Raw genomic sequence first — 12860 nt, forward strand, 5'->3', positions numbered from 1 at the left:
AGCGTCACCAGACTTCTTCAGACAAAATTAACCACTCTGACAACAGCTTATATACTCATTTTAAATAAAACAATTAATCATAGGTACGTACTATAACTGTCGGAAGGCATTTATAAGCCTAGCCAGAATGTGTTGTCTTTCGCCACCCACTTAGATTAGCTCCCTGTGCTTCTGTCCAGCAGAGCCACTGAAGTGATCTCCGGGGTAAACTTTCTGTTTCTCATCCACTCGTCAAGGTTTCTCTTGAAGAGTGCTAGCGAAGAGCTCTGCCTAATGTAGATTGGAATCTTGTTCCAAAGCATGGGAAGCCTCTGGGACAGGAATCTATCCCTCCAGCAAGTCCTATTTATTGTTGTGGTGAGGTTTAGATCCCTAGAGCGTGTGGCTCGAGGGGATAAGGTTTTCTTTAGGTGGAGCATGTCAATCAATTCTGGGCTGGACATGGCCTTGTATGTCAGGCAGAGGATACCTCTTGAGCAGGCAGTATGCAACCGAGTACAGCTGGAGTTTCTTCAGTCAAGCTGCATAAGGCATCTGTTTGAGGCCAATGATCCTCTTGGTGAGGTACTTCTGTGGCCTTTCCACCTGTTGCAGGTGTCTTGTAAGGTACATCCCAAATGGGACGTTGTACTCTATGATGGGTCTGATGAGTATAGGGGCACAATGACCTCTTTTGATCTGGATGCAAACCCTTTTGTGATTAGGTGGGCCACATATGATTTTCTAACCACTTTGGCAATGTGATTATCAAAGGAGAGATTACTATCTACTTGGGTCCCCAGATCCCTTATTACATTTTCCATATTTAGGGGACTACCACTTATGTGGTAGTTTGTGGGTACTTTGTTATTTCCAAAGGGAATAACTATGCACTTTTTGGCATTTAGCTTGAGGCCATGATTTTGACACCAGGTATCAGTCTCAGTGAGACCCTTTTGGAGGATGTCTGTGTCAGCCGGTGAGTCAGTTATAGCCCCTAGTTTGCTGTCATCTGTGAACTTGGTCAGCTATAGTACTCCTGTGCTTGTCTATACCTATGAGAAGTATATGCCGAACAGGAGGGGGTCCTAGGACTGAGCCCTGGGGAACGCCACTTGTAACCGATTTAGGGTCAGACCTAGCTCCCGCAACTCTCACCATGTGGGTTCTGTTTGTGAGTCAACTGGCAACCCATCTTGTGACATAGGGGTTTATGTTCAGGCTGGTGAGCTTGTCTATAATACCAGAATGGGGAATGGTGTCGAAGGCCTTTGCGAGGTCTAGGTAGGCTGCGTGTACCATCTTTCCCTCGTCTATAGCCTTGGTAACTGTCTCAAAGAAGTCCACCAGGTTTAGGAGGCATGATCTGCCCTTAACAAAGCCGAACTCTAGTGTTTGGAGGTTCCCAATGTCTCTGTTAATGAGTTCCATAATGATACACTCCATAGCCTTACAGACCAAGCTAGTCAGGCTTATAGGGTGATAGTTCCCGGGGTCTGTTGTGGCTTCACCTTTGTGGAGCGGAATAACCATTGCTGTGCACCACTCTATGGGTATGTAGCCTGTGGAGAGGATGAGTTTGAACAGTGTGTTTAGGTGAGGTGTTAGTACATCTTTGAGTTCGTGTAGGACGCAGCCTGGGACACCGTCCGGTCCCATTGATACTGTGTTTTTGGCTTTCGAGAGGGATATTTTAACCTGAGTGTCTGTGATTTCAGGGGCTTTACATTCTTCTGGTATGATTATGGGCCCTTTTGGGGGTGAAGTTTGCACTGAACCTATCTGCCAGGATGTTGGCACTATCAGTTGGTTCAGTGTATTTTGTGCCATTCTGCACTAACTCCGAGCAGATCTGAGCATTGCCACTTAGATTCTTGACATAGCTAAAGAATGCCTTGTGGTTATCTTTGGAGTCCTTGGCAAGTTTCCTTTCAAAGCTCGCCTTGGACGATTTTATGAGGGATCTTAGTTTCTTGCCGATACTGATCAGGGATGTCTTCCCTTCTTGGGATTTTACTCTTTTCTGTACTACTTTCAATTAAAAATAATTTGCAATTAATTAAAATATTTGAATATAAAAACAGCCCTAGAAAAAAAGTTTTCTAATGAATTCAGAAGCAGCAAAAGCAATTTACCTTGTTCAACTATTTATTAATAACAATAGCTATAAAGAGACATGTTTAAAAATATACACACAAAAATTTTATATAAAAATATATATGTACTTAACATATACATACTAAAAACTACTGTTTATGACCATTTAAATAAACACTATTCATATATCAAAAACTTTTAATTTGAGCTTACTAGAAATAGATATTGCATCATTGAGCCCTGGTGGAGAATAAGCATTTAAAAAGGCTTGCCACCAGGCTTCTCTCTCTTCAAGATGCAATTTCCAGGTCCCCCCCCAGCTTCACACTTGACTTGTTGGATCACTAAGAATTTAAATGTATGATCAGAAAAAATCTTTACATGTCTCTATAAAGCCTTTTTTAATTCTTGCTGGCGTATTTCATAAAAATATTCATAGATACGTTGTGCAAGTTTACGCTGTGTCTTCCCAATATAAAACGCTGGACACTGGGAATAGACAGCAGCGTAAACCACTGCATGGGTATGACACTTGTATTTCCCCTTCACCATGATCTTCTTTACCACAAAGGTTAATAATTGATGTCCTCAAAATATGCTTACGTTGGTGGCACATACCACAGGGTGCCATACTCCCTTTAACTTCAACATCAAGGGGCTTTTCAAGTAAACTCTTAAAATGTTTATCTTTTCGAAATACAAAATTAGGATGGTCTCCAAAAGTGTCCAGCATAGCCTGTTCACGCATAAGAATTACCCAATTTCTTCTAACAATGTCCTGCACTACATGGCTATCATTAGAATAGGTACAAACAAAAGGAGTTGCATTCACCTGGGTATTACCAATGCCTTTTTGTATTTCACCATTGTTGGCAACTCCACTATTAATATAACAAATCATTAATACTACGGGGTAACATAGATTGACCATTTACAGTAATTTCTGAACTTGTCAATATAGGGGCATAAAAACCACTACTTCTCTTATTAAAAACCTCCTGCTTAATATTATATATCAAGCTAATAGGATACCCCCCTTATCAAGGAACATATCACTCAAAGTCACATTCCAATAAAAAAATCATTAAATATAGAGCCCATCCGGGCAGCTCTAACAAACTGGCTCTTGATAATACCTCGCTTTACATGCACAGGATGGCTACTAGAAAAATGAAGTATGCCATTTGAGTATGTGTGCTTTCTAAATATTGTTGACAATGTACCCATCACCTATTTTTGTGATCTGTACATCCAAATAGGAAATCTTTACCTCTTCCACTGTACAAATACATTTTAAAAAGTTGGTACTTTGATTAAGGTAGTCAACAAACACAGAAATATCATCTAAAGGGCCAGTACAAGCCACAAACAGGTAATCTAGGTAACGAAGATACAAAGAAATAAATCTGAAAAAAGAAGAACAAAATAGGAAGTGTTTCTCTCACCAGGCCATCCTTATATTAGCAAAAAGGGGTCCAGATGAAAGTGTTTACTTGTGTGTAATAAATTATCTTTGGGTGTTATTTTCCTGGTTTCCAGACTCAAAGGATTCCCTGCTGGATGCACTGTCGGAGATGCTGGATGGCCAGATTGGTGCGACAAGGGAAATGATTTTTCTGAGTGATACAGAATCAGAATTACCTAGACATGGTAAGGCCTTGCTGTGTCTAATTATGGTGGCTGCCAAAAAAGCAATTACTAGAAAATGGAAATCAAAATCTAAACCAACAACATTAGAAGTAATGAATATAGTAACAGAGAGAAAACAACTGGAATTGAGGTCTTTAGAAAAGGGTACAAGCAAACTACATATGAAAAACTGGGAATTGCGGGAACAATACATACAGAGGAGGAATGAGGATTAAAAGAAGGCAGGATTTAAATGAGCTATGTAATGTTTGACTGAAAATGACTGGGTGGATTATAAGTGATGTATAATGTTTGCAAATGGGAATGTATCAGTATGGTTTGTGACTTAAAATGCTTGCAACTAGGATTGTGATGGCGTGGTTTGTTTTCATTTACATAAATGTGTGATTGCTTATGTCATAAGTGATGGTTTAATAAAAATTCTTTTAAAAAAGGGGGCAGGAATTGAATAATTTATGCAATGTTGCTTAGGTTATATGATATACAGCAATATATGTGAAGTATAATGTTTGTTATTGTTAATATGTTAATACAGTTTGATTGCTTTTGTATAAATGTAAATTTGCCTATGTCACAAGTGATAATTCAATAAAGGTGTGTTTAAAAAAAAAAAAAGATAGTAATGGACAAAATGGTGGTGAAGGTAATGGAAAAATTTGTTTTGTGTATGTGAGCTTTAAGCATGTAATATAATGATTTTACGGTATTAGTGTAATACGAGCTAGGAAAGATGTGCAGCAAGTAAAGGTGATAAAGGACAATGAGGGAAACATACTCAAAGCAAGGAGAGTGTGTTGAGGAGATGGAAAGAGTACTTTGAGGGGTTGATGAATGAAGAGAATGAGAGGGAGATAAGGTTGGATGATGTAGGGATAGTGAATCATGAAGTACAATGGATTAGCAAGGAGGAAGTAAGGATAACTATGAAGAGAATGAAGAATGGAAAGGCTGTTGGCCCAGATGACATACCCGTGGAAGCATGGAGGTGTTTAGGTGAAATGGCAGTGGAGTTTTTAACCAGATTGTTTAATGAAATCTTAGAAAGAGAGAGGATGCCTGAGGACTGGAGAAAAAGTGTTTTGGTACCGATTTTTAAGAATAAGGGTGATGTGCAGAGCTGTAGTAACTACAGAGGGATTAAACTGATCAGTCACAGCATGAAGTTATGGGAAAGAGTAGTGGAAGCTAGGTTAAGAAGGGACGTGATGATTAGTGATCAGCAGTATGGTTTCATGCCGGGAAAGAGCACTACAGATGCGATGTTTGCTCTGAGAGTGTTGATGGAGAAGTACGGAGAATGTCAGAAGGAGTTGCATTGTGTTTCTGTAGACTTAGAGAAAGCATATGACAGGGTGCCTAGAGAGGAGTTGTGGTATTGTATGAGGAAGTCAGGAGTGTCAGAGAAGTATGTAAGAGTGGTACAGGATATGTACAAGGGTAGTGTGACAGCGGTGAGGTCTGCAGTGGGAGTGACGGATGCGTTTAAGGTGGAGGTGGGGTTACATCAAGGATCAACTTTGAGCCCTTTCTTATTTGCAATGGTGATGGACAGGTTGACAGACGAGATCAGACAGGAGTCCCCATGGACTATGATGTTTGCAGATGACATTGTGATCTGTAGTGAGAGTAGGGAACAGGTGGAGGAGACCCTGGAGAGATGGAGATATGCTCTAGAGAGAAGAGGAATGAAGGTCAGCAGGACTAAGACAGAATATATGTGTGTGAATGAGAGGGTGAATAGAGGAATGGTGAGGATGCAAGGAGTAGAGTTGGCGAAGGTGGATGAGTTTAAATACTTGGGGTCAATAGTTCAGAGTAATGGTGAGTGTGGAAGAGAGGTGAAGAAGAGAGTACAGGCAGGATGGAGTGGGTGGAGAAAAGTGTCAGGAGTCATTTGTGACAGACGAGTATCTGTAAGAGTGAAAGGGAAGGTCTACAAGAGGGTAGTGATACCAGCTATGTTATATGGGTTGGAGACAGTGGCATTGACAAAAAGGCAGGAGTTTGAGCTGGATGTGGCAGAGTTAAAGATGTTAAGATTTGCAATGGGTGTGACGAGGGTGGACAGGATTAGGAATAAGTATATTAGAGTGTCAGCCCAGGTTGGAAGGTTTGGAGACAAAGCCAGAGAGGCAAGATTACGTTGGTTTGGACATGTGCTGAGGAGGGATGCTGAGTATATTGGGAAAAATATGCTAAGGATGAAGCTAACAGGCAACAGGAAAAGAGGAAGGCCTAAGATAAGGTTTATGGATGTGGTGAGAGTGGACATGCAGGTGGTTGGTGTGACAGAGCAAGATGCAGAGGACAGGAAGAAATGGAAACAGGTGATCCGCTGTGGCGACCTCTAACGGGAACAGTCGAAAGAAGATGATGAGTGCAATACTGTGTGTACAAGAAAAATGTGTTTTGTTAGTAAAGCCTCTACTCTTTTCAATAAGTGCTGGGGGATCTTTTACATCAACCTGATCTACCACAAACTAGTCACTCACCCAGAAATCTATCTCCACCACAGAAGCAACAGCTCACAACTCCTGAACTAAAAAAAAATAAAAACTACTACTGTTCATCCCAACTCTCTATGCACCCAAAAAACTACCTTTAATATACTGTCATCTAACAAGAGAAATACAAAATGGGTATCTCACACGAAACTACTAGGTGTGATTACAAACTACCACCTGAAATTTGATCTCTACCTTCAACGAGCCAAAGCTAGGCTACCGCTAGACAAGGAAACACTACCTTACTGACTGCTACACAAAACATGGCCACTTCTTTTCTACTCCTCACCCTATTATATCCCTCTCTTATTCTAACTAATCTCAACTCCTCTCTATCATCCAAGCTACAACAATGCAAAAAAGTAGGAAAATTCACAACCAATAGAGATTACATCACTGCCTCTCTCAAACAAGTAACGGTCTTAAATTAAATAATTCTTTATTCCACTCAAAATCAATCACAGCCTTGAAACTACTGCACAACCATGAAAAAGCCTCATTTCTTCATGCTATGATTCAGCCTTACATTACTAAGAGACCTCTATGTTCCAATGACAAATCATTTCTTTCCATAACTAAAAATAACAATGCAGGATACTCCATGTATTCACACTGCATTTCAAATAGCTGGAATACATCTCACTCTGCTTAACAGCTGCAGCCTGAAAGACATTAAATGCCAACTGAAGCAATGCACGATAGATAAATGGCTTTGCATCTACACCACCCCTGGTTAAACTGGTACTAATACAGCTTTATGAATTTGTGCCATAACTCTCTGCTGCACAAAACTGATTGTACTATTATCACAACTATACCCTCCTATATAATCTCATCATCTGGATACTCATCCCCTTCCTTTCTTTCTTTGGGCTGCTCTACCTCTACCTTATTTTTCTATGACCTAGATTTTGAACAAGTCTTTAAAGTAACAAATATTCTTACAGAAAATCTGACAATCTGTGCATACTGATAATACTACACTGGATATTCCTCACTGTACTTAAAAAATATATTCATATACAACCTATGTAATTTATTTTGAAACAAAACTTGTTTGCAAATGATGTAACTGATGTCAAGGATGTCTGAATAATGAAACTACTGCTCATGAATGAAGCTAACTGCAAATGATGAAATGATCATCTGTATAATGGAGCTCTTCTTCCAGACCCCTGATGAAAAAGGGTGCTGCTCAGTTGGACCTTCCCAGTAAACAAACGCCAATAAATAAGCTGGCTTTAACAGATAGCCACCACTTCACCACAATTCTCACAAACAGTAAGGGATTACAAGAGGTAGACTGCAAACTAACCAATCAAAGTCCATTAATAAACAGTAATCTCTTAGTAACTGGTGACTCTTCGTAGGCACAGAAATATACACTCTCAAAACTTGACACAGACAGGGTTTACAATTAGCTATCTTTCTTGTGCCAGAATCCATGAAACCACAGATGCTCCAAAGTCTCTCTCACTTAGCAAACATAATTACAACCTAAGGATAAGTCCATGTGAGTGTGAATGACTTGCTGGCTCTCACCATTAAAGTCCAATGCTGGTAAGAGACCGCTCCTGAGTGGAATCCTTCCCTTGGCCAAAATGATACCTATATAAAAAAGAAAGGACTTCTCGTTTCAAATGGCTTAGTAGCCGATGTCATGGGGAAGGGGAGTATCTGTCAGTATGGGACATGATGACTGACAGTCCAATTTGCTTCAACAAGAACTGCTTGTCCCTCTCGTTCTTGGCTTCCACATACTGACCAAAGTCCTTGCTGCTGCAACAGTGCCTTTTTCAGGAAGATTCCTAGTTACTGAAATCCCAATATAGCAGTATGCATCTATTTCCAACCCTAAACTGGACAAAAATTAAACTCAATGAACTACAGCTTACACTAAACAAGACAAACTATCAACTTGCAGCCTGGTACAGCACACCCTCCATTTTCATTGACACCAATGTAAAACTCCCACGTGTAATTGATGAACTACCCAATACCAAGAATTCCTTTATAATTGAATATTTCAACTGCTTCTCTGCAAAATGCAGCATCTATACATAAAAAGTTGGGTATACAAAGAAATTCTTAAAATAAATAAATAATTCTTTGGAACGGACAGCTAACAAAACAACTAGAGGGCATAACACTCTTGACCTAGTCCTAACTAATATAGCCACTACATGTACCACTGTCTAGCTTCTCCATTCAAGGTCAAGTCTATACAAGAACTGGTAACCTTCGCTTTCAAAATCCCTAAAAGCCTTGCAGTCAATAATTCTGAATTTGGGAATTTCAAATGTACAAACGTCCTCATACTCTACGATGGGCTACCCAAAGTCGCTTGTATCATCATCAGACCTGAAAATGACAGAGCTTCTATTCATACAAAGGAGTTCTACTCATCTTAAGACTGAGAACCTCTCCAAAGACAAAATCATAAGGAGATGTAGAAAGTCTATGTGTTTGTCGAAGGCCAACTCATGTCCTGGTGCACTCTCAAAGACAGTGGCTCCGGATATTCAACTCGTTCAAGACTCCAAAGTGCAACAGAATATCACACCCTGTATTGCCACATGTGAGCTTGCAGATGGAATCATGCAAAGTTGAGTGCGACATCAAATACTAAGCCAGCTGAAAGCAATATGCCTGTAACCAGACATCTGGGCTAGTTTGCAGAGTGAGCTCCCAAATAGTGCTCTCCTTCTACCACTAATCAAGCTCCTACTACAGACCAAGCATCTGTGAAGACACTGAGGCACTGGCCTTAGTATGGAACAACCTAGTTGATATTCCAGAATGAGAAATGCTGGTTCATCAAGACCTGGAAGCTAGACCCAGGAGGAGATTCCCTATTAAGTACCATGATCCATAAGTAGAAGTAGGATCAGGCTGATTCATAGGCTCTTGTCAATCATATGGGCACACAGCACTGGAAGACTCTTGGAAAATATCCTCCAAAGTGAGTAAATGACAGTGTTTCCATCATACTCTTCATCCACAACCAAAGCAGAGGAAAGGACTGCACACAATCCCTTGTTATAGTTGAGGGGCAGACCAATACCTGTAGGGTTTCACAGGGAACCAACCAAACCATAGATATAAAGACTCTCAGGACTGGACCTGCTTTCCAAGTGTTTGTCCTTGTGCTGATGTTCTGACTTATGCCTGGAGCTATGAGAGGAACCCTTCTGCTGGCTTCAAACAAGATGCAAGTTGCAAAAATGACAATATGGCTCTGTGGATGTGTGCTGCTTTATGTTAATAGCATGCTGCATAAGCACAGGTGTGTAAATATGCAAAAAAAAACTGGAAATGTCCTGCAAAAAGTGGAAACATCTCAATGGAGTAAATATACCCAATCAAGGAAGATTACTGACATTATACCTCATTGAATCCAGTCACTAACACAAAGATACTAACAGGTATCAGCAAGAAAGGTGAATTCTTGCCATTTTTTTTAAATGCTATCTATACCCAAATGCTTGGATACTATGGTTTCCATCAGATGTTGTACACTTTATAGATATTTAATATACTAAACGTATTGGACATAAACATATTGGACAGCGCGGTGGTGCAGCGGTTGTTGCCTCATAGCAAGAGGCTCTCTGGTTTGATTCTCGGCTGGAGTGCCTTCTGTGCAGAGTCCGCATGTCCTCCCAAGTTCCTGTGGGTTTTCTCCAAGTAATCCTGTTTCCTCCCATGTTACAAAGACATGCTTCAGGAGCACTTCTCCCCAGGCCTCTGCTGAAAATTGGCTTAGTTCCAAGTCAGGCTTTTCCCGGTAAACAAATGTTAAATAAAAATAAATAAATAAAATAAACATACCGTGTTAGAGAATGACCAGAGCAGACATCCAGTTTACTGTCCATTATTAAACCCCGTTCATTGTTTCTGGATGAACTACTCGGTTCACCTTGTCTCCCATCTTGAGAACTATGTTCTGTAGATTCTGTAAACCGATCTTCCTTGCGTTGTACGTGTTCTGCACTTAAGACTCCAGTTTCCAGCCCTGGAACAGATCAATTGCCAAAGAACTATTCTAAATATTATGGTAAAGAAAAAGTAAATAAGTACAACTGCTATAAAGTGATGCATATTGATATATGAAGTAATATCAACAGAAGCAATGTGGACAGTTTAACGTTAATTTAAATTCACACTGTACATGTGTAATGCTTTACAGAATTCTTTCTGGACCAACTTACCCTACAAATGTCAAATAATCCAATGTGTTCCTTAATCTTTTTTAGCAAACACCTTTTATTAAAATGACAACCTCCAAGACACAGGAATTCTTAAAACAGTGAGAAAATCAAAGGAGAAGTGCATTTAGCTGGCGGGGGGAGATAATGCAGGAGAAATTGACCATACTAGTAGAACTAAAGCACTCAGCATAACAATAGATCTTTAAAGTACACAATCTTGCATCAGTATTTTAACCAATAGTTTTTTTAGCCACCAGCACCAGTGACTCTTGCACCAAATTTTAAAGCAATCAGAGGTCCCTGCTGCATGGCAAAATTGGCAATTTCACAATACTATTCCTCCACCATCAAATGACTCATGCCCAATATAAAAGCACTGGCACCACACCTCATGTTCATTTCTTCCAGCAAGAAACTTGCATACCAATGAGAAAAATACCACAATATCCACTTTTCAAAAAGAGCTTCTTAAACAAACTGATCATAATAGTGGATACTTACAGTGAACAGGACCATTCCAGTTGGAATTCATAGGAGTTCGAGTTTAAGGTAGATGTCAGTCCCTAACCTAATCTGTTTTCAGTTGCAGTAGCTGGTCATCTGTAATGGTGCACTATTGCAATTTCAGGCTATAGTCATTAAGACAGTCTGAATATAAAAGGAAATGCACCATACACTGTTCTTTATGACGGATTTTACAGAAATAAATTAGAATGGGCTAAAGGGCAGGGACAAATCTTGAGTTGTAGCAAGTCACAACAAAGCTGCTAACAGTGAAATCAAATTTAGCCTTTGACAGATTCTAAGATTTCTAATGTGATTTCAGGGAAAACTATATCTTCAAGGATAGTGGAGGCAACAAACTGGATAGGTGGTGTAAAGTTACGACTAAATTTGTCAGCTAATATGTTGGCTATATAGTTAGGATCAGAGTATGCAACATCATTATGGATGAGTTCAGTGCACTGTTGGACATTAATTCCTTAATTTTCTGACAAAGAAAAAAAGAATTTCTCTTCAGCTCCATGTTAACACTAAATTTGCATTCTACTTTAGATTTTCTAATAGTGCTCTTAAGTTCTTAGCTGGCATGTTTCGGCGTGCTCTAGAGGTAAGGGGATGGAAGTTTCTGAGAAACAAAAGTCACATATTCACCATAAGAGACCACTGTTGTGTCTTTCTGTCTATTTTAACCTGTGGGTTATCAGAGCTGACTCGGATCCGAGGGTGGCCATATACCAAAGACTTCAGCCCATCTATCTCTACCTCCTCTACCCATAATTCTTTGCTCATCAGGATTACCTCAGATCAAGTTTGCCATACACCATCCAAACTGACAATGCTCGTTATCAACAGGAGGAAAAACAGCCTCCTCGACTCAGTCATCCCATTATCAATAGGGTCATCCATAACAGCAAGGCAGGAGAGAAGGAAGGTTGAGAACCAGATGGAAAGAGGCAACATGGACCTATTGTTATGTTAAGTACATAACTTTCATATCTAATGTCTTTTCTGTCTGGACTGAACTTGTGGGACCCAGCCCACAGCCTACAGATGTCTCACGGAAGGACAGTGTGCAATACAATAGAACCAAAAGAAGACCTGGACCTCGAATGAATGTCCAGTTTGTAGTGGGACACAAAGGTGTGAGGGCCCAAACAAGTAACAACTGCATAAACCTAATCCAATCCTGATCTGGGGTAGAAAGCTGTAGAAGTAGCCATTGCTCTAGTAGAATGACCTGTTTACCCTGCAAGGGCTTTCCTTCCAAACTATACTTAAAAGAAATACAATCAGATGGCCATTTGGAGAGAGTAAACTTAGACAATGACATGCCTAACCAGGTCTTGGAGAAGGAAGGAAACAAAACTGTTTTAGACTTTCTGAAAGATTTAGTTCTGTTCAAAGTAAAATCTCAATTGTCTATTGAAGACGAGAAGAACCCATCCTGAGAGAAACCTTGACTTCATGAAAAAAAAAAAAAAAAGTACAGAGATATAGATGAGAAGTCTGCAACTGTGACACCTGCCTGGCAGCAGTAACTGCCACCTAGAATAAGGCCTTCCAAGATAAAAATTTCAAGTCCACCACAGCAGACTGTTCAAAGGAGGTGCAGCCAACACCTAAAGCATGAAATGTAAATCCCACTGAGGAAGAGAGTCCCAACACCAGAGAAGGTAATAAGAAGGAATCCTTGAGGAAAGCCTTCGAAATTCTGAGAAACACTAATGGCATAATGTCACCACCATTAAGGAAATTGCTGCTAGTTGCACCTTAACAGTAGAATAACTGGAGTGTGAGTTGAAAAAATCTGTTAGGAAGTCTAGAATGACCTCCAAAGGGGATGAAAAAGGATCCAGACCCTTAGAGGTAGCCCAACAAGCAAGACATTTCCAATTACTGGCATACACCCTACACA

The 12860-nt window shown here is 40.0% G+C and overlaps 1 protein-coding gene across 1 annotated transcript in view; it reads right to left on the reverse strand.

Annotated features, from left to right (window-relative positions):
• Window positions 1–12860, reverse strand: part of CEP350 (centrosomal protein 350) — a 3609946-nt gene that overhangs the window by 1983444 nt on the left and 1613642 nt on the right. Inside the window, exon 13 of the mRNA XM_044085746.1 lies at window positions 10062–10245. Coding sequence (XP_043941681.1) covers window positions 10062–10245 — 184 coding nt within the window. The remainder of the gene's footprint in view (window positions 1–10061; window positions 10246–12860) is intronic.

The sequence above is a fragment of the Protopterus annectens genome, chromosome 10.part0, assembly GCF_019279795.1.
Source record: "Protopterus annectens isolate FY-2018-M chromosome 10.part0, PAN1.0, whole genome shotgun sequence".
Lineage (NCBI taxonomy): Eukaryota > Metazoa > Chordata > Ceratodontiformes > Protopteridae > Protopterus > Protopterus annectens.